The 23,470-nt window shown below is 43.8% G+C and overlaps 1 protein-coding gene across 33 annotated transcripts in view; it reads right to left on the bottom strand.

Moving 5' to 3' along the window:
* LOC147032534 (uncharacterized) overlaps positions 1-23,470 on the bottom strand; it is a 166,928-nt gene that overhangs the window by 55,528 nt on the left and 87,930 nt on the right. For 19 of the 33 annotated variants that reach the window (XR_015055218.1, XR_015055215.1, XR_015055206.1 and 16 more), the window contains one exon: positions 14,824-14,943. The exons of 8 other annotated variants lie outside the window; for them this stretch is intronic. Coding sequence is in view for 9 of the 25 variants with exons in the window: in XM_085870255.1 (XP_085726381.1) it covers positions 14,824-14,943 (120 nt within the window). In the remaining 16 variants the exon portion in view is untranslated. 6 more of the 33 variants (XR_015055214.1, XR_015055212.1, XR_015055216.1 and 3 more) reach the window with 4 other exon arrangements.

Below are 23,470 nucleotides of genomic sequence, written 5' to 3'. Positions count from 1 at the left end.
AGGCCCAATACATTTTTGAAATATCATGCAATATATCGTTTTTGGCCCTATCTCTCAAGGGTGAAGAATCACTTAAAAAATTCTCGTACCCTGATCCAGATCCGGATTTTCACCAACAACGAATCAGTTCTTTCTTGTCATACACCGAAGCTGTCCACCAAATTTCATGTGGATCCATTCACAACTTTTTGAGATATCCTGCACAGAAACAACCAAACAGACAAACAAACAAACAAACAAGAAGAAGACGTCATGCAGAGCACGACACTTGCAAAATCCACAAAACAAATTTGACCTTTAAAATAATTGGCGGTAAAATTAATTTACCAAATATGCAACTCCTCTTCAAATTTCAAATCACTCGGATGAAAATTGACAATTTTAGAAATTCGGCCCATGTTGTCCTTTTGGCCAATGTTGATCTCAAAAATAATTGGTGGTTAAATTCAGTGACCAGAAATAGAAATCCTCTTCAAATTTCATGTCAATCGGATGAGAATTGAGGATTTTAGAAATAACCCCTTAGTTGATGACCTTGGGTCTATGCTGACCTTTTGGTCTATTTCGACCTCAAAATAATTGGCTGGTTGAATTCATTGACATGAAATATAAATCCTCTTCAAATTTCAAGTTAATCAGATAAAAATTGAGGAATTTAGATATCTCACCTAAGGCCTTAGTTATTTTATAACTTGGTTTACGCAGTTCTTCAGCTAAAATGTAAGATCGGTCGGTCGAAATATAAATATAAATATAATTTCAATTTTTAGAAATTATAAATTTTAATGATTTTTTTTTGGATGTCCATGGAAAAGACAAGGGAAGGTGGGGGGAGGTGGGGGTGGGGAGAAATAAATATAAATCCCAGATCAGGAGGATCTAAGAAAACATTGAAGATGGAAGACCATTCAAATGCAGGATGCCCATGTTCACTGTATCATCTGATGTGAAAAACAATAAAGAAGGATTAAAACTTGTTTTTACAATATAGTCTGGCATGTTTTTCTTATAGAAACCTGTTGAATCATCAAACAAATGGAAACAATGCTGAGATAAACCAATGTCACCTGCAGGGTGACCCGTATCTTGCCAAAAGGTGACCACGTGTGACTTCTTTAAGGTCACACTGAGGTGAACAGAGCTGCTATCCACCAGGAGCGACTCCTTGAGGAATATCTGCCTACGAGAGACCGATGAGAATCGTTCTACAGAGTAACCATGAAAAATATGCTTTTGCCTCATAACGTCACCAAATGACGTCATCATGTCTCAAGCTTGACATATCTAGAAAGCACTCATTGAGGTGTTCAATTTGAGGTACTGCACGATATGGTTCCTAAAACTTGAAAATTTGACCTTGGGGTCAAATATGTTTGACCTCAGGCGCTAACCATGAAGGTCAAGGCCAATCGCCACCAAAAATGAATCAGCTCAGCGCCAGACCATGAACTATATTCCCATGAAGTTTGAAGACGATCCGATCAAAATTACTCAAAAAATAAGGGTTTCGTCGACTCCCCTGATTTGCGCCAAAGTGACCTTGACCTTTGACCTTGACCTTCAAAATTTTGTGCACTGAAAGGGACCTCTATAGGCCTCTGATATGCGAAGTTACAAAAATTTCCGATGATAACTGTGCTCTGCAGAATTTTTTATACGTGATTACAGACAAACAAACAAACAAACAAACAAACAAAAAAAAAACATACAAGCTGACTAACATATCTTGCAAAAACTTCGTTTTGGCAAGATAAAAATTACTGTCCAAGTCGTAGATGTGTGCTTGCACACCAGTGCATAGTGCTGGATATGATTTCAAAAAGGTGTCTACGAGGAGTCAACACGCTCAAAACGGTCAATCAGAGCCATAACCAGCTCTTATTTTTCAGCAGGCATCTGATCGTACCGTCTCCCCATCCCCATGAGCACATCAAAGGCTGATTTCTGGTCCGTTGAAGGCTGAATATCAGCATCTCGCAGGGAAACTTTGACGTACTTGGCACCGAAATCTTTCAATACGAACAGCGGTGTACAACTTTCGATGGAAACAAAATCGGCACGATCGAGAATAGCCTGTGAATTATCCCTGCTGCTGCACTGAATTGATGCAATCGTTCGGCCAGAATATTCGTCGTCAAGATGTTGCGTGATTAAATCACCAATACAGTCACTCGAATTTATACCACCGACATACTTCTTAACAATCACTTTTGCCCCAGAAACCACAGTCAATCTGAACCACGCTGGCCACTGCTCAGACGCCATGACCGAAGACGACTGCACAGTTCTACTGTGCAGTTTGGTTAAAGGGGACTTGGCATTTAGAGTGGGCGCGCACGAAATTATATTTTAAAAATAAATGCCAACGTTTACATTTCGGGTTTTGAAACTTTTGCACCTTCGGCGGAAAATGTATAAATATAAAAGGCTAAAAATGCGTTTTATATTTATATTTCATTTCGGCAAATATACTGTCGGCGGATCCGTAAACCAAGTTATAAAATAACTAAGGCCTAAGTTGTTGACCTTTGGCCTATGTTGACCTTTTGACCTTTGACCTCAAAAACAATATGCTTCTTTCTTATGTCAAACTCTACCATGTGGTGAAGTTTCGTGAAGATCGGTTTAAAATTGTGACCTGTAAGTGACAAGCAGACAGACAGACAGACAGACAGACAGACAAACAGACAGACAGAATAACAAAATCAACTCACCATTATACTTGAAAAGACTTCGATTTTGCAACTAACACACAAGACAGACAGAAAGAGGGGAAAACATAACCTCCTTCACCTTCAGTGGTGGAAGTAATAACTTCAAAGATCAGAGCTAACTCGTAAGTCTGTGACCTAACATACTGTATAGGTCAAGAAATAAAGGATGATCAATCATTTTAAAAGTTTGTAGAAAGAAAAAAAGATCCTTTCGTTCATGTCAAGCTGCAGATTTCCAATGACTCCATGTTACATTGAATGTGAAGACGCAACAGAACGCAAATGATAAATGAACGCAGTGAAGAATGCAATTCAAATGAACATGGAGCCTCACAAGGCACACTGTTGACGTGATTGGTGTTCCCATCTGAGCCCATGCCTCTCGATGCTGGAATCATGAGATGATCAGGTCCCATTAATTCTCGTTGTTTTGTGATGTACGTTGAAGTGTGCGACCAAGGTCTTTTTCCTGTATCTGATTGAAGTACGAGTTCCTCTGTGAACTTCAGGTCGTCGATACCCGCAACGCAATTTAGGCTGATCTCATTTTCTGCTTCTGATGTCTGTGATGCAACATATTTTGCAACAAAAAGGTGCTTTCTGCTTCATAATTGGAAATATTTCTGCACTCTACCCTGCATTTGCAATTGCATTGAACCTCACGAGGGTCGATTGGTAAGTCGGTGGTTGACACTAAATTTTATAACCTCATTTTAAACCAAACAATTGTCCATGCTTTATTTACTTCGTTTCATCCGAGACCTCGTGCTTACTGATCTTTTTGTATCTATTTAAGGCCCCAAATTGTTCAAACCTAGTAGGGGGAGTGGCGGTAGGTATTTGTGTCGTTTGTTTGGCGAACCTGCTGGCCAGGCTTGACGTTTTGACTTAAGGTGCAGGAGCTTGTAGTTTGGCCATGGTGCCGGCAATAGTTCGCTCCCTCTTTGCAAAGGACACCATAGAATCTTTAACATCCACGAACTAATACCGGCAGACGAGCCACCAGGCTCAACGTCCATCCGAGGGACGGCACACACATTGTTTGTGAAACGTCGGGATGACAGAGCTGGATCGGGATTCAAACCCAGACGAGACAGCTCAGAGGCGTTGATGCATCCTTCCAAACTTTCCTACCAAAGCTGCTCCTAATTACTGGTCAACCTCCATATTTTAACCGGAGACGTACTCAGTGATGCTGATAAAAGTTTTCGAAGTAAGCAAGCCATAACCACAAAATGCACACTTAAAAATGTGCAATAATAACCACTTGCCAAAGAACGAATTCATTGGCAAACTCTGCAGGCAAGTCACGAACCTCACGGTGGTCGTTTTTTTGCTGGGAATGGATCATTTGTTCAAAGAGATAAGGTAATGCAACCACTCGGTCTAATCCGTGATTAAATTTCTTTAATTTGCTCTTCAACAATAATGTTTTTGTCACTTGTCTCCTTTGAATTGAAGTACATTTGATCTCACGACATTTTCTCACCGACAAAGATAACCGGCGCTTGTACTGTGACGGTGCTTTGTCCCAGTCCAAACCAAAAGATAAAACATTCATTTCACTTGCACTTCGCGCGGATGTTCAAACTCACACAGAAAACGAAACACTGCTTTGTGATGTTTGTGGAATAATCATCCTTATTCATCATTTGCCTTCTCATTCAATATTTATACATTTAACGAATATCATCAATTATGCTATATGCACAGATTTGAAGCTGGTGCTATCTGTAAGCCCTTGTTGTTCGAACACTTGTCTGTGTTTGACACTATTAAAGTCAGCTACGGCGGTCCTTGTCAACCAGAAGGCAAGGATTTCAAACTTAGCTGAGATACCACGAACCCCCCCCCCCCAAGCTCTCTGATCTTTTCAAAAGATGCCGTCAAACTTTCAATGTCCACAACCTACTGTTAACAGATGCTCGTTGGTTAAACACCGTACAAAAGAGGACAGACGCTATGATGAAATAGTTGTGGAACCGCATGAGCAAGTACACAAGCAGCTTGTGCAAACTGGGAAGATAGTAATGGTGAAAACGTGCAGAAGAGGATAACTTATCAGGGAACAATATCAGAGAAGAAACAAACATAGAAACACAAAAGCACATGAACAGGAAAATATTCACACAGACAGCCTTTACTATGACAATATTAACATAACCGATGCTGTATGTACATATATACATATATATATATATATATATATATATATATATATATATATATATATATTTTTTTTTCAAACCCCTGAGCTAATGTCCCAAAAGTTTTCTGTAACACAATATTTCCACATGTGGAATGTCAACATCACAATAAATAAATAAAACTTTCAATCTTGTATATTATTTCCGAGTTTGTGGTTTCGTGTCGCGCTATCTTCGACTTTGTTCTGCGCTCGAGTAACGTGATATTCGGCTTACATTATCTCAAAGACCATATGAGGTGCATGGTACAAAAAAGTAAATAAAATGGTTCTGAAACAGTGAAATCGTATTCCACTTACTGCATTAAAGTAAAATTACTACTGATACTCTGCATCAGTTCCTTTCTCAAACACACCCACCCCAACATGTCGCGCAGAGCGCGGGTTATGCTAGTTCTTAATAAAATTGATGTTAAAATCAAGAAATAACAGCACCTTCAGTGACCTCACATTGTCTTTCCATCCAAGCTCTGCCCCACAACCATCAAACTAGTTTGATCTTGACTTGAGTAACCCAACTTGTTCACTAATATTGCAAAAGACAGTGGGTAGTAAAGAACAGCGAAAGAATGAAGAACTTGCCAGACTCCATTTAACTCTACTCAAAATACTTTAAGGATGCATCTACTCTCAGGTAACTGCATTCATTTTCAATCACTCAGCAACTTTGAACAATGATAAACTGTTCTGTGGCTTCTACGAGTCGCAAATCAATTACACTCTTCCCTCCAAGGCGTCGGGCAGGTGGTGCACCACCATCTCAGGTCATTGTGCATCCCTTCCTGTGATTTGTTTTTCGACCCCCCACAAACCCAACATAAACCAACCCTCTCACATGCAAGTTGTTGTGTCTCCTTCCCTCTTTTCTTTTCTTGTTCGTTCTTTCGATTGCTTGTTGTGTCCACCTGTGGTCCTACAATCAGCGTGCGACATTGACGGGGTGCCTTCGGCGCATGGTGATGCCGCTGTGCAGCACATGGCGACGGAATTGGGAGGGAGCGGTGTACAATAATTGATTGTTTTAGTAATTGCATAATTAAAAAACATCTGCACTAATAAATGTCATTGTGTGTGTGTGTGTGTGTGTGTGTGTGTGTGTGTGTGTGTGTGTGTGTGTGTGTGTGTGTATGTGTGTGTGCGAGTGTGTGTGTGTTAGTGTGTCCTCAATAACTCAAAAACTATAAAACCTAGCAGTCTGAAACTTTGCATGCATACTAAGAAAACACCAAGGAAGTACAAGAGTGAAAATTGGGTGTTTGGGTTAATTAAAACACCCCTTTTGAAGATAATTAACGGTCTTATTTAATTATATCCTTCATCAGGCGATCCTCGGCCACCTCGCTATCTATGGCGTGTTCGGGGATATCCTAGGTAACATCACTGGGTGCTGAAGCAGCCATTTTTTTTGGCCTGCTCAACCATGCCTCGACTTGGAGCAGGCCCCAATGATTTCTTAACGATAAAGTTGTTTTTTTTCACTTTCCTTACTCGTATTATCAAATGCCTGTTCATCATAGATGCGAATCGCTGGGTACATTGAAATGCTTATAAACGCCCAGAGACGTCAGCGTTCGTTGTTTTATTACATATCCGCACATGCGAACACCACGCGAATCTCTTACACCAAGGAAAATTACAAAATTTATGCTGCAGAATCGAACTCACAAGCAGTGGTGAGTCCGAGAAAAGTGTCCTTTTGTCCAATTCAGGCACATTTGACATTTTGGGCGTGTCCGGGAAGTGTCTGATTAAATATGAGGGTTTGATGATTGCTGATCACGTGACAAGTGAGCCGTTTCTTATAAACCGTTTTGTTGGAGTGCTTAAGCCAGTTGGCGAGCGCGCTACAATCGTCGCACTGTATATTGATCGACTTGAACAAAGTTCAGGGGTCACTCGCCTGCGCTGGCCACATGTTGTTCTGCAGTGCAACATGCGGTGACTGGCTCTCTGAAAATGTGAAATTTTAATTTCCACTATGTTTTCCCTTTTTTTGTACGTCTTCCATTTCACGACCCATCACCTCGGCAGAGATAAATACAAATAAAAAATTATAAAACTATTTAAAGGAAGGCAAACTCAATTATATGATCACAATGAGAGAAAAAATAAAAACACTTTTCAGTTACTAAATAATGAACTGCCACACCATGGCAGGAAAGCCCAGAGGTACGCATGCTCCATCTGTGGAGGCAGGATTCAAATCGTGACCCAGCTATAAACTGTCATCATGATGTTTCACAGGCAGGGTGTTTCATCATTGTGTGTCATCTCTCGGATGGACGATATACTGGACATCCCATCTGCTGGAATCCGTCACCTTTCTCCCTCCCAATCCGAGCTCCCTCTCTACGACCCCTCTCCCTCTTTCCGACACTGACCTCTCTCTCTCTCTCTCTCTCTGACCCCTCCCCTTTCTCTTCCCTCCCTCTCTCTCCACCCCTCTATCTCTCTGCCAACCCCTCCCCCTCTATTGAGTGGCCTGGCATGTATGAATCAGATTCAGAGTGAGCTGACCGATGGGGTGCAAAGGTAGCTGCATGGACGAGTGTGCATGCATGCAAGCAGACCTTTGCCAGGAAGATAGCATGGGTTTTAAGTGCTCCCACCCCAGGTCTCAAAGTGTGTGTGTGTGTGTGTGTGTGTGTGTGTGTGTGTTGTGTGTGTGTGTGTGTGTCGTTGATTGATATGTACATATGCTGGTTTCATAATGTGGAATGGAGTCCTCCCAGGGTGGGCTCAAAGGGGTCACGATTCATGGACCAAGCTGTGAAGTTTTCTGTTCCCAAAGTTTTGTGCAGATGGCTCTCTTTAGGATCGTTACTGAGCCCAGGACGGCTTCCAAATGTAGTTCGTTTGTAATAATATTCCCAGGGATGGTTTTTAATATCTCTGAGGTTTTGTCATCATTCCTGTAGCTCCAACTATCACTGGAACAGCTTTGACATTCTTCAGCTTCCAGGATCTTTTCACTTCATTCTTGAGGTCTTGGTGTTTGGTCATTTTCTTGATTTCTGCATCGTTTAGTCCAAAATCACTGGTATTAACACCTCAGTTAGCAATGCCTTATTCTCTGTTTTTGTGCCTTAGTAAGATATCTGGTCACAATGCTTTGTTTTTGATGTTCATGCTCGATGGGATCATTAGTTCGTACGTGAGCGGTAGGTACTTCTATTCCATGTATTCAGTGATTACTTTGGTTCATGTTCCCACAAATTATCTGGAACTGGGACATCAAAGTTTTTGCAGATGTGTTAGTGGATTACTTTACAAACTTTGTTGTCATTGTGTACAGCTGTTCTGACATGAGTTTTTTTGTTTGTTTGTGTGTTCAGTCTTTATGCATAACATATCATTCTCTTTGCTAATGCCACCTCCATCCCTCACCTTTCTCTCTGTTTTTTTTGTCCTCCCCACCCCCAACTCTCTCTCTCTCTCTCTCTCTCTCTCTCTCTCTCTCTCTCTCTCTCTCTCTCTCTCTCTCTCTCTCTCTCTCTCTCTCTCTCTCTCTCTCTCTCTCTCTCTCTCTCTCTCTCTCTCTCTCTCTCTCTCTCTCAACCCCTCCTCGCACCCCTCCCTCTCACAGTGTATAGCAGCACTTGGTGAGGCGTTGCTCTCCCCACTCCCTCCTTTCTTAGCTTCCCCTCCATCCCCTCCCCTCCCTTCCCTCTGTCCTCTCTCCTCTCTTCCCTTTCCTCCATCCTCTCCCCTCCCTGCTCGTCTCTCCCCCCCCCCCATTAATATCGCTGCCGGCGAAGCGACGGGTGGTAATTGCTGGTAAATAACAATCTTAACATCATTAATTTCTTAATAAATGGGCCAATCGCATACGTAAACCACCACGGTTTCATCCAAATCTGTAACTTTTTGAAAATTTAGTAGTTCATTGAAAAATGAATAATGAATTGATAAATTGATTCAGCAGTAATTCAAAAATACTCTTTATAGCCAAATCACATTTTCACTGTTGTCTCCAAATATCAGCTTGCCAGCTCAAAGGATGGCTGAGATATCGCCCGGACAAACAAGAAAACAAACAAACAAACGGAGTAAAAACTGAGTACTCCCTTCTTTTGGCGCCCGGCGATGACATCATGCAATGCCCCGGGTATGGAATTGGGAAGGAGTGGTGCAGAAAAAAATCATCAGCACACTTAACAAAATAACCGAGGAGGCAACACAGGCTAATGGGAAAAAGTTCCATAAAAAAACTGCTCAGAAAGATACTGACATGTACCTTGGCAATGGTCAGTCAACATATGCCTTGACATGCTCCCCAGTTTACCCGTGAATATCCGGAGCTTGCACGTGTATGCAAATTAACCGCACACACAAAGCGGCACACACATGTGGACCTCGCACACACAAATTGCCTAGCACGAAGTTCTGAGTCACGTGACGTGCTGCATGTGGTTCTGAGCAAATTGCAATGCAGCACAATTCAGAAAACCATCCCAGCTGTGAGAAACATTTTTATTGATGTCTAAACGTCGTAAACGTGATACCACGCCTTTCCGAAAATGAACGTCTACATGCTATTGGCATGCTTGAGACAGGAATGTAACAAAACGTTGTGGCTAGGTATTTTGGTGTTCATCAGAACACCATACAGTCATTCTGAAGACGTTATCAACAAAGTGGCAAAATCAGAGACCGTCCACGTTCTGGACGACCATGTGTGACGACATTTCAGCAGGATAACAATATCCGCTTGGTGCACCTTAGGAATAGGTTCCAGGCAGCAAGTTTGAAAGCTCACAGCATCGCTGGCTTGTGAGCAATCGGTGTCAGAACTGTAAGGAATCGGTTACGTGAGCAAAACATCTGATCACGACGACCTCAGTACGTAGAATTTCAAAATAGCAAAGTGCTTACATCTTGTAGCTTTCCTTGTTCGCTTTATGTGACTTTCTTCGGCTAGAAGACAATGGGAGGAGTGTGTGTGTGTGTATATATATTGTTGTGGTTACCAGATTCGCAAACCACCATTCAGGTCCCTTAGGTGAGGTATCTCGGTAAGTGCATGTGTAGTTAGGCCCAAACCCGTTGTCTAGTGGGAATACATGTCATTTATACGTGCTGCGACTCTTCAGGATAGCCGTTTTTCTTTTACTATCTTTATTTTGGACCAATCGCCACCATCACAACCACAACAACAACCACCAACCACAACGCCGCTTCACCACAACCGCCACGACCTTTACCGTCACAACTCGCCACCATCGCATCACCGTCGTCTCGCGCCACTCATGGGCACCGATGCTGGACTCGTGTAGGGCGCACGTTGAACAGCGTGTACAAAATCACGGATTTTCTGCTTCAAAAACGGATCAAAAACGACACACGCCCACTTTTTGCCGTCCAATCGGTGAGCGAGGGGCGATTTGGCCCCGCCTCCAGAACGATCGATATATGCAAATTTGTGGATCAAAAAGCCTTCACGCCCACTTTTTCTCGGGCCAATGGGGAGCGAGGTGAAAGGTCAAAGGGAGGGGGTCAAAGGCGAAGTTACGGGGGGATAAAAAGGACGGTGTTCGTCAGCAAGAAGAGGAGAGTCGCAGAGAGTCGCGAAGGAGTCAGAACGAGAACGAGGAGTCGGAACGAAAGAGTCGCAAACAAGAACGGGTCGGAGAGTCAAGAAGAGGAGAGTCGGAAGCAGAGGGTCAAGACTTCGCGGGCGTTGGAGCTGCTCGTCGTGTGCGTTGGAGTCGGAACGGAGGGGACGGAGCTGTGGAAAGGCGGCGACACCAGACGAGGGGGTGCTCGCGTCGTGCAGGAAGCTGCACCCGAGGGAGGCCGACAGCGCGACCTGGCCGAGGTGGAGACGCTCGTCGCACATAATAAAGATCCTCTATACCCCGAGCATCAGCAACCCCCTCCTGTTTCCCCCCGCGCTGAGATAGTGCGACCAAGGGGGCCCCGTTCCCACCCCCTGCCAGGCACTGTCCACGAGGCCCGCGGGTTGCGGGGCCATCGCCGCTCCGCGTCTCATCACCAGACGGGTAGGCCCGACCCGGTCTCGGCCCCAGGCCTACCTCATTCTTGGGGGATTTCTTTTCCTTGGTTTTGGGTATGTGTTGTCGGCGCCGTCTGTGAAGTAGAATTGTATAAGTGTTGCCGTGTGCTCGGTAGTCGGTATTAGCTCTGCACTGTGTTTCACTTTTATGTTTGCTTTTTGTGTAAATGGAATTGTGTTTTCTTTTTTTTGTGTGCATTTGGTGGAATTGTATTTGTGTGCTTCCCGTGTGCCGAGAATAAATGTGCTTTATTGTTGAACTGTTCTCCCGCTTCGCTTCGTCTTTTCCTCCATTGAATCCCCACCTTGCTTCACGTAAAGGGTTGGTAGTGGGCTGAATACGCCCGATAATTAATCGAACCGTCGAGGTCGACGATAACACCGCTCGGTTATTCTGATAGTACGGAACGGGTCGCTTAAGTGGCCCGTGTCCGAAGTCGACCTGCGGCGAGGTGCGATCGCCCGGTCTACCCTCCGCGTGGGTACTTAGGTAGTTCGAACTTGGCGAGCAACCCTATCCCACGCGGGGGCTGATTGGCTCGATCGCGGTGAGACCGAAAGGTCCACCCGTGACTGGTTCCCGGCGTTAGTCCGAGAGGGTCACGACTGGATTGTCCGTCCGGTGGGCGACGTGCCGCGATTCGAGTTACGTGGCCGTCCGCACGCCGGCGGGCGCGAAGACCGCAACAATATATATATATATATATATATATATATATATATATATTTGTAACAAGTCCAGGTTTGGGGCTACCACGTGGAGGTTCTCCAGGCTTGTCATCCTGAACAACGGCCCTAAGGCCGCCGGCCACAGATAACTCCATGGTCCAACAGGCTACAGATCTTACACAGTCACAGCCGCTTGACTGAGAGTACCGGCCTAGCAGGGTTATGCTTCAAGGTTTCCATGATACCTTTCTATTGGCACGGCAACCGTAGTAAACGCCACGCCCTCGCCACCGCACCTGGTGATCTTCTGCCGAGCAGAACAGACAGTTACATGACTGGATAGTCACATGAGCAAATTTGTTGGGGAGAACGTCCCAGACGAACACTCAGTGCGGATTATGCGAGACCAATGAAGGAAAAGACATGACGAGAAGATTGAATTTCAATAACAAAGGACATTTATTTAAAGAAAGTGCGAGAAAAGAATGTGGTGCAATTAAAACAAGGGTTTATCTACAGGCATTCATACAGCAGACACATGCAAAATGGGTGAGGTGTGGCACAACAAATACAGTAAGCAAAAGAAGACAGTGCAGAGCTAAGTCGATACTCATACTTACAAACAATGTTAATTATGCTACCAAAACGTGCACGGAAGGATAGATTTAGAGAGAGATAAGGGAAAATTTGAGGCTTTGGCAACCTCTGCACTCACCTGGCATGGGCTGACACATTCCTATGCTTGGGAAAGGCAAGGGAGAGGGGACTGGGATCGAGGGGTGTCACTGTGCGGCCAGGTTATTCTTCCACCTCATCATGTGGTGCTCCACTGCACCCTGTGGTGCTTTACCTCACACCCACCATAAGAAAGTGCACCCGTAATCAGTCTGTAAAAAATCTCAAACAAAACCTCTGAAACACCTCCTGAACGAACCTGTAAAATATCTCCAAGTGGAGCAGAGCCCAGCGTCCTCGGCAGGCATCACCGTGCCATGCTGCAACCAATCTCCACCCCTCATGTTCCGAGCGTGCTGTGCTCTTTGTTCCAGACATCGTCTGCGTCCTCATGTCACCCACTCTGTGAAGCCGTCGGACTGGAAATGACTCCATTCATTATTCGAGGTGGGCCACGGGGCTGATCTCCAGAATTTACTTGGGGGCAGCGTGCATCGCTTCCCGATGTAGCGCAAGTGACCTGGAGGGTCGCAGATGGTTCCCTGGGAGCACGATGGTTGCCGCCGACAGGGAGTAACAACAGCCATGCGAGCGCAAACTTGCGCTAGATGATAGCAAGCATGGTCGTTTACGGCACTGCGAGCGGGAGGGAAGCGGTGCCCTGAGCAGGCATGGTGATGGTTGCTGTCGTTGATCAAAGGCGAGTGGTTGAGATGGTGGTTGGAACAGTGTTTTGAAAGGCACTGTGGTGGTCGAGTGAAGTGAAGTGTTTGAGGCTGAAGTGAATGAGCAAAGTAAGGCGATGGTTGTTGGTTTTGTGGTGTGGAGTTCATTGGAGTCTTGTGGTGGCGGCATGGTTGATGTGGTGTGGTTGAAAGTAGTATGGCAGTTGAGTTCTGGCACGCGAATTGAACAGGGTTTTGGAGGGATATGCCAATGTGGTGTTGAATTAAATAATAGAAAAATGGGAATAAAGTGGGGGGAAAAAAAAACAACTGAACTAATACCATACAATGCATGTTCCATTGCAGCCCATGAGACACAAGGGAAGGACTCTCTCTCTAACAAATACGAACAAAATTACTAACTCGGGAACCACAATTTGTTGGTTGCCATTGCCTTGGCGTCACGGATAGTAGAACCGTAACACTGTTTGTATATATTTGGGAGGTGAGGTGGTGTTGGGTGTGGGTGAAAGGTTTGTTAACAGAAATAAATTTCAGTTTTGTTGTTTGCGACTGCACGATGACATTCTATGCCATCAATGCAAGATATGGATTTTGGGAGAGTCGGCTTTGTCCAAGATATTAAAAAAAAAACACAAAATGCGGTAAAGAGCTGTTTGCATTCATTCTTGCTGTTAAATTGAATTTATTCCAGAACAATGAATTGTTTGTGGAGCTCTAGGAGCACAAATTGTTTTCAGTATCCATCTTTTGTGTCCATTCATTGCTCTTTGGTCATTGAAAACCAGAGTGAAATGAGGACGAAGAATGGTGCTTTGAAGAGTGAATGATCACAACAGGATTTGTAGTTCATATTTGATGTATAATTAAAATGCATCAATGACATACGGAACATGAAGCCTTAAAAAAAAAATTGGTCAAACACGATTGGCCTGTTAGTGTTCTCATCTCAGCAGCTGGCTCATGATGCAGCTTCTCCAGATTCAAATCCCAAACACCAGACATGTTTATCAAATATCTGCGAGTGTCTTTGTCTTGATGTTACACCTGAGTCTTATGGGCCTATCACTTTAACATTACAGACAGGGTGGTGGTCTCTCTGTATTTTTCTGCTTCCTCTATGATCTGCACCTTCTGCCCCACTCCATGCTTCGCCCTCCCAAGTATCTGCATGGTACATGAGGTCCACCAGCAACCCCCTTTCTCGTGAAACTACTGAAAACCAGAATCACTGATAATCCCCATTCATTTGTTCCTCTCTTTTCCAAGCTATGGAACCAACTGTCACATTGTCTTTCATCTCATTCTTCCTGCCAGGTCTTCAAGAGAGCTGTGCACCACCATCTCAGATCATCCCCCATCCAAAACTATGATCTTTTCTACCCTCGTCAACCCCCCCCCCCCCCACCCCCAAGCACACCTCTTTCCAAGTTCCCAGCTTGTCCTTCCTTAGAGTTTGCTTCTACATCCATTTTGTCAACCCTGTTCGTCCTCTCGTACCCTCCATTCTTCCCTACATCCCTTATTTCTCCAACAATCCCCTCTCCTCTGTTTCTCTCTCAGCTCTGCTGTTGGTGTGTTTTCCCCCTCTCTTTTTACTATTCCTTTTGATCTGTTATGGCCTAATCCATTCCATATGCTCGCTCCCGAGCTTTGAATGTATATATATATATACATGTACAAGCTTCACCAAGAACCTTCAATCAATAAAATGTACCATGCCCTATGCCCTTGACAGAAAGCCGGTGCTACTGAAGCAATTCCTGGGCAAAGGTATTACGTGGCTTCCAGTGGCCTTCCCAGCAATCAGTCAGGACACAGATTTGTAACTTGTTCAGGGTGCCGGCGATAACTCACCTACTCTTTGGGAAAGACACTGTGGGATCTTGAACATCCACAACAATCATTGTTGGCAGATGGGCCCTCCAATTTTGCATCCAGCCAAGGGATGGAAGACAAATTGATGCCTCCACTTGCCTGCAAAACACCAGAATGACAGTTTTTTCCTGCGTCGAGATTCCAACTCAGGTTAAACAACTCAGAGGAGAATGTGCACGAGTCTTAGATCACTGTGAAGCAACCCCCCCCTTCCAAAAAACAAACAAAACAGCAACAAAAAAAGATTAATTGCCACCAAAGCTCGGCCTTGTTACTTATTGTCATATCGCCGCAACGACTTTAAATCTCGCTTTGTAATAAAATAATATATGTTCTCGGGAGTTATTTTAAAGCATTGGGATTACCTTCCTGCCGGACCATCAGTGTTATTAACAAGGAATGATAAATAAACGTTTCAGTACATTGCCCGGAATGAATGCACAATTTTCTGCACTTTTGCTCGACTTGGAAATTCTGTGAGCAATGCCTGAGTGTGTTCATCATTTCGCGCTAAACGTCTTGGAATCACAAGGTTGTGATGAGAAACGAACGATTTCTCCCATCCTCCTGCAAACCCCACATTTCGAGATTCCAAAGATAATGTACAAAGTCACTTGCACTGGAATTCTTTTATACAACTATACACAAGAAAAACATGACCGGGCGTAGTGGTGTGCGCCTGTAATCCGGCCACTCGGAGGCTTGGGTTGGAGGATTGCTTGAGGACGGGTGCTCTGCACTGGGCCGTGCTATGGGAGGGTGTAGGGCAGCCCGGAATCATGGCGAAACCCAATCCTTATCCCTGTGTCGTAAGAGGCCACCAGGGTTGCGTCAGGAAGGGCATCCGGCGTAAAACCTATGCGGATCATAACGGATGATTCGCTGTGGCGACCCTTATTGGGAGCAGCCGAAAGAAGAACAACATACAAGAAAAACTTGCTTCTTATGAATTCTTCATCATTTTGCCACTGGCTATGAAACAGACAAGCTGTTTGTGACATCATCTGAACGTCATACATCAGTTATATTACCAAAATAATTGGGACAGTAAGGATGAAACACGCAGGGTTATAAATCCACAGACATTGACTATACTGTATTTACAATTGGCTGTCACTGTCACCAACACTGTACCATCTTACAGCTCGATTTTAACAGAATTTATACTGTGCCATCCTCCTCCTTCAGATCAAGTGGAGGTTCAGTGATGGATCGTGATCTGCCGATCCTGGACTCTCAGATGTTCAAGGCATATCCCAAATTTGAGGTTCCATTGCCTTCACGTCTCCACTTTGATTGGCTGGCTCAAGTGAATAATTTCTAACAGACGCAGCAGTATGACAAGGATTCTTGTTAAACTAGTAGAGGTGAAGGTTCTTACTGCAGCAGTTGCAGCGGAGGTGCAACATTGCACGCAACATGAACGTACAGGTTTGGGATGGCTGACGTCAACCTTAGGCATGTTGACCCCACAATAAGGTGGGAATAATGGTGGCAGTTAAAGTACTAGTAGAGTGGGAAAAACTTAGAAGAGTAGCGAATGTCACAGTCACTAACATGAGCTTTTTATACCGAGCATCTGCACGATTAGTAATTTGTTGCTTTACGTCGTGTTTTGAAAATGTCTTCGCTTCCCTGGAGATGGTGCAGATATTTTCAGCTGTAATTCAATTATCGTGAGATTTTACTTTGGTCATATTAATTACTTCATGACAGCACATACTATTCAAAGCATTAGGTTGGAAAATGTATCCAAGGAAACATGACGATTGAGCTTTATAGGCAACAAAGAAGTTTAGGTTTACTTATGTGTTTGTTGCACATTTGACGCAGAAACATATCTGGGTTTTTAACTGTTTAACTGCCAAAATCATCCGCTTGTAGTTGGATGAGCTTGGCTGTAATTTCTGGAGAAAAATGTGATAAAAGTAGAAGGGTTCTCGGTGGAGCGCATACATCTGCCAGGCTGAACAGTTTACGTTTTGTATCCCATTGATGGGCCGGATCTGGATCTGGATCTGAACCAAAATCGAATCCGCTTGTTCTTGTCACCTAAGCAACTCATCTGCCAGGTTTTGTCATCACTCGTCCACAACTTTCGTGCTACATATCGTTTTTGGCCCAATTTCTCAATGGTTAAAAATCAGTTTAAAAATTAAAAAAAAAAACTCTCCTATCCAGATCTGGATTCGGATCTTCACCAAAGTCGAACCAATTCTTCCTTGTCTCACACCCAACCTGTCTACCGAGTTTCATCCGAATTTGTCGATAACTTTTTGACATATCCTGCTCACAGATAGGCAAACAGACAGGGGGTAAAAACAAAGACCTCCGTCCGCCTTCGGTGGCGGAGGTAATTATGTTTCAAGTGGAGATGTAATTGCAGATTTTTTTTGTGGAGGCCTAAAACACGTCTACCCACGATGGAAGGGGGTCGGAGAATAATTATTTAATATTACCTTTAACAGAGATACAAAGGCCGAGGCACTATAAAGCAATAAAAACCAAAATAAAAAAATAAAAAAAACGAAAAACCCAACTTGTTTTTTCAAGATTTCCAAAATGTATTCTTGCCTAAAACTCTCCCATGCACTCACTGATGAACCTCTGAAAGTTTGACTTTGCTTGAAATTCTGCTTCCTTGCTTGCTACTCAGCATTTAAAAAGAATGGAACGTGAGCGAAGAACCATAAGTTGGCAACCATTGTGCAGACTTTGATGTGAGGGCCCAGATGTGTTAATTTGCCTGACATGTCCTCATTCTCTTGCCTGTATTGCGATGTTTACATAAACTTATACTTAACCTTGCTCCAGTAACAATCAATGGACATTGGTATAAAGAAAGGTAAGATAACTATTTCTTGGAGTAGTGGGGCAACTTAGCTAAATATAGCACAACAATTGTGCATTTCGTGAGGAAAGCACCAAATTTGGCACACTAGTAGCCTATAATATTATGAACAGATTTGGATATTGGGCCATCTCAAAATTTTTGATGGTAGTGGAAAATGGCTGCCACAGCCATCAGCGGCTGAATTTGAGATGGCCCAATATCCAAATCTGTTAATAATATGATAGGCTACTAGTGTGCCAAATGTGGTGCTTTCCTCACAAATTGCACAATTGTTATGCTAAGTTGCCCCACTAGAAGTGAAGTGAGTGCATTGAAAAAAATCATTCATTTGAATATGCCTGCAGTGCTTGAAACCACCCGAAATAAAGCTGTGCCCTTACAGTTGAGGATACTTGTGCATGGTTTCGTGTGTAAGATTGCTGCTTCTTCTTGCATATGGCAGCTATCATTTTGTTGGGGCACAACTGTGCCACTGATGCTGTGCCCCCATACCAGTACACTGGTACTCATTTCACCAACCTGAGCAGGATGACAGGCGGAGTCAACCCCACCTGGTGTTTACAACAGCTGACATGGCTCAAACTCAGGACCCTAAGATCCCAAAGCTAGCCACCTTAACCACTAAGCCAACACCAGGTTTACATTGCTGCTTACACATGGCTTCAAATCGTTAAAATACATTTATCAAATATTAATAGAGACTGTAGCTTAAGACTGACTATCGGCAATAAACCCAAAACATGACTTTCCGATAAATCTCCTCACTGCCTTGTAGTAGCTCTGAGTGCTCCTTGCGCAGCTATTCTCATGGATCAAGATCCCCAATCCAATTTCTGCAGTGTTCTGAGCTTCCCCTTAGTGTTCTGTTGACACCTCCCAATCTTCAACCTTTTCCCTGTTTATCAATCTTTGTCACGGAATAACAGCCTTTTACAATGGGAGGACTAACATGTTTGCACGACGGCAATCTATTGGCCAAAAAAGTCTACAAAAAGCCACGAAAAGCCAAAGACAGCACAGGACACACTTTGATCAGACCGGTCTCCGCTGTGCCATGACAAAGTGGCTTAATTAGCCATTTTCGAGCACAGTGTGCAGCCATCCACGAGCTACAAATGTTCTCGTTTTGTTTATATATTTATTTCACAGCAAAGGGATCTTTATCCTCACCAACAAAAACCACAAAACAGTCAATGCAGCTGAATGCTGTCGCTATCAGGATACATCTTACAATAGCACCTGGATGGGAATGACCAAGGTTGGCGAGATGCACTCCAACTGCCAAAACACCTTGACAAAACTTGGCAATCGGGTGATCAGCAGGGATTGGGCGATGTTCAGCGGGAATTCCTAAGCTATTTATTTTGGCTAGGGAGCAGTCAATCATGGATTCCTTCTAATGTCGTGCCCGCAATCACTTTTGGCAATTTCTCGCAGGAATCGTTCACCGCCACGGCTTCCCACCTCCAGGAAATATCGTCCAATATATTCCCAGCCTCGGCCTATGCAGCAATCGTTCCGAAAATTAGCTCACCTGAGGGTTTCAGAAAATGTATGTGAAATATGTGTACTGCAGGTTGAGAATCTAAGAATGCTCAAACCCGGCTCCACTTCAACATCCCATGGAATAAACGTGTATTGTATTTGGCGGGAACATTTACGAAGCAATTCCCACTTGGCCCTAATAATGAGAGAAGAAGAAGAAAAAAAAAATCAAATGTTATGAGCTTACTCTATAAGCAATTCAGCCATAACATGATGCACACAGGCAGCATAATTAAAACAGTTCGGTCCTTCGTTCAGAGTAAATTCTTGTCTCGCCAGCAAAAGATGAGCAATTTATCAGGAACTCTTATCATCTCTGGAGTATAATAAAACGTTAGCCTGGTGTTGGCTTAGTGGTCCGGGTGGTCGCTTGGGATCCTAGGGTCCTGAGTTCAAGCCCCCGTTGGCCGCTGAATTAAAAATACACCAGGAGGTCGACTCAGCCTGTCATCCTTCCGAGGTCGGCAAAATGAGCACAAGTGTACCGGTAAGGGGGACACTGCATCAGCGGCATGGCCACGTCCCAACCAATGATGCAACCAGCAGCCACAGGCTGCACTCGAGAGAGAGAATAAAAGGTTCATGGTATCTTCCGAAAGGGGTACGCTGTTCCTGGAAAGTCTTGTGTAAGGCCTCATTAAGACCCTTTGTGATCTGTACCCAACTTTAGCCATCGGCTTGATCGATCCACCAGTCTTAAATGGTGAACATTGAAAATTTTCAATCCCCGAAGCAGTACTTGGTCTTGCGTCTGGCCACTTGGCTGCCGGGTACCTATAATTTTGTTGCGGCGTGACTATGCCGCTGATACGTTGCCCCCATACCGGTATACTGGTACTCATTTCACCAACCTCAGAAGGATGACAGGCTGTCAACCCCCCTGGTGTTAATTCAGCAGCCAACATGGTTCAATCTCAGGACCCTAAGATCCAAAGCCAGCCACTCGAACCACTAAACCAACACCAGGCATGAAGCAGTACTGCTTGAGCGTCTTAACTGCAGATTTGTCACACATTTACCTGGTTTTTGTTGTTGTTGTTGTTGTTGTTGTTGCTGCATTTATTCATGCTCAAATGCCCTTTATCCAGATTTCCTTTTTATCTATTGCAAATACAAAAAAAATTAAGGAAGTCCACTGTGACAGATTTTGAGAGGATAAAGTTAATTGGTAACTCACTGGACGGCAAATCGCTTTCATGTCGAAGCAAGTCACTGCTTCGAGGCAGGCAATCTGCTCTCTCAGATGCCTGCCTTTGTAATATATTAGGAAGGAAATTGGCAAAGCTTGCCTTTAATTCAGTAAGCACACAACTATGTTCTCACGAGATTCAACATTGGGCATGGATGTGGGAGGCCTCGCTGATTAAAAGTAAACAAGGTGGTGACTTGATAAACAACACTGCTCCATATCTCTTTGTTTCTACTGCGAAGAGGCCCACATTTTGTGTTTTATTGCTTTTCGACCAAATGTGGCCACAAAGTATATCTCGAGGGGGGAGGAGGGTTGGTGGCGGTGGGGGGCAAAGTTATGGCAACTCCCTGAGACCACCGGGTTTTCCTCATCCGTCGCTTCACCGACACGCATTGTCCTTTATTTCACCCCCGAAGTGTCATTGAAAAACTCATTTCTGGTGCCTGCCATTATTCTTCCCAAGCACATGTCCTGAGTGAGAGAAACCATTTGCGTGTTTGTGTATGTAATAAATATATCACCCTTGTAAACCCAATATCAGGGGTGTGCTGCCTGTATAATAAATGCACGACCACGACATAATATCAGATTATTCAATAAATAAATAAAAAAATCATGGTAAATGGGATAATGATAATAAAATAATTATTGGTTGTGATTATTAAATAATTCTGAGGATGATATCGATACTCAGAAGCAGTTAATCCAATCCCATGAGAGTAAATGCTATCTCTGCGGAAGCTGAAGCAGAGGACCTATTCTCTCTCTCTCTCTCTCTCTCTCTCTCTCTCTCTCTCTCTCTCTCTCTCTCTCTCTCTCTCTCTCTCTCTCTCTCTCTCTCTCTCTCTCTCTCTCTCTCTCTCTCTCTCTCTCTCTCTCTCTCTTTCTCTCTCTCTCTCCCATTGCAGACGAGTTGGTGGCCGAACAATACTCTTATTCACTCCTCCTGACCCTCATAGCTGTTCAGCCGTCCAAGAGGTTGCACTGGTTCATCTCCAAAAAGGTTGCATCAGTCCATTGTTTTCTACCCTTCACAAGTAAAATCTTTCAGCTCACCTCCACTCCTTTGTCCCTCTTTCTCCCATTGCCTGTCCTCTTACACTCTCCTGTCCAGTCCCTCAAGGCAGCTGCTAATCACCATCTCAATATGCCTCCCATTCACAGTGATAACCTTTTGAGTTATTCTCTGATGTATTCCTTTCCGAAATATAAAATCCTTGCTGACTAAGCCCAGTGTCTTCCTTTTAGTTTGTACTATTTTGCCTGTTTTGCTCCTAACTTTTGTCATCAACTCTTCTTTGAGCCTCAACCTTCGTAGTGAAATGAACACTCCTAAAGAAAATGATGATGATGATGGTAATAATAATGATATTGAAAATAATTACAATAATAACGAGAGCGAAGTTGATGGCGCGCATCGCAAATCCCCATGCCGAAAGCAAGGTTGAAAGTCTCACGAAAGGTTTCACCAGGAATGACCCAATATCAAAAGAAAAAAAAAATCTTCATTTTACCCACTGGTACCTACATCCCCATCCCATGGGGACTTGAACCAGGGTCAAATCCAAAAAAATCGTTACATATTCCACGCGTACCCCAATGTAGATTAGCTTCCACAAAGTTTCATTAAAAATTATTTAAAATGCATTTTTTTGGTATCCGACCTTTTGACCCCACCAGGGGGACGGGGCCAAAAATGATTCTGCTCTCGTACCTTCTTTCTATGTACGTGGTGATCATAACTACCAAGTTTGAATTTCTGCACAACCGTTTATGAGGAGACAGACAAACAAACGGACAGACAGACAGAGCCCTTAAATTTACAATACGTATCTTCCCTTTGTTTTAAAAAAAAAGAAAAAGCGTGGGGATACAATGCGGAAAAATATGTCAATAATTCGCATTCGGATGATAGGATAGCACCAACGATATCAGCAGTGAAAATGAAAAATGTGAGAACATTGATGGTAATTACCGTCCCACGAGACTGTTCGATTTTCGATTTTAAAACCCAGCTAGCTCACTAATGACACATAAGGGAAGAAGGATCACTCTTCCGTGCAGATTCTTTGTCTGTACGTGAATGCAGTCCACATTGCGTGCTCGACTTTTAGTGGCCTCATTGAAATTTCATAGGGGTACAGAAATGCTACTTATGAAAAGGAAGCCTGAAGCACAAAGCCTGGTGCTCTCACATCACGGATAGGTCAGTCGTGAGCTATCGGTTTGTTTGTTTTTTGACCTCTCTTCACTAGTCTAGCTCCCTCTGCTCTCTCAACTCTCCAACAATTCCCAGCTCCTCCAGGATGCAAGCATTCTTCTCGTATCCTCCTCATCCTCCCACTTGAACTCTGCAAATCCAGGCATTGCACCCACCTTAACCCGTTTGTGCGACTGCCTTCTGGAGATGGTTGAATTGCACTCTTCTCTCCAAGGCTCCAAACGAGCAGTGCAGCACCATCTCATGTCATCCTCCATTCCTACTCACAATCTTTCTTACCCCCATTAACCCTACCTAACCCTGCAGGTTACTATGTTTCCTCGCTTTTCTTTCATTCCTCTTGTTTTTAGCTCATTCCCTTGATTGTTGTATTCCAATGTGCCCCCACTGCCCCCATCAAGTCGCCACGTTATCCTCTGCGACCTTGCTCTTTCACGAGCTTCGATTTTGTGCACAAAAAAAGAAACTTGTAAAAAGAGAAATATAGACCTGTGTGATTGCAGGTGGAACAGCTAGGATAAATCTTGTGAAGTATGGTCAATGATTATTATGGTACCACATTAGATAGTATTGATAATATTCGTTATGATGATGACCATGATAACATTGTATTCGAGCTGGCTGCTTGGTCGAGTGGTTAAACACTTGTTTCGTTGTCCACTACGGGATAAGTGTTTGATTCCCATGGCTTATCAATCACGCTCACCAACCCGCACTTGGAAAACATGGTGAGTACAGTATGTCAAACGCCCTTTAAATGAGAAAAGCCTTTGTTCTGCAATGTTATACTGAAATATACAAAAGGGTGAGAGAG

The sequence above is a fragment of the Eptatretus burgeri genome, chromosome 2 (assembly GCF_056783735.1).
Source record: "Eptatretus burgeri isolate ZD-2024b chromosome 2, Ebu_testis_v1, whole genome shotgun sequence".
NCBI classification, from domain to species: Eukaryota; Metazoa; Chordata; class Myxini; order Myxiniformes; family Myxinidae; genus Eptatretus; species Eptatretus burgeri.
This window is presented reverse-complemented; position numbering and strand designations above follow the sequence as displayed.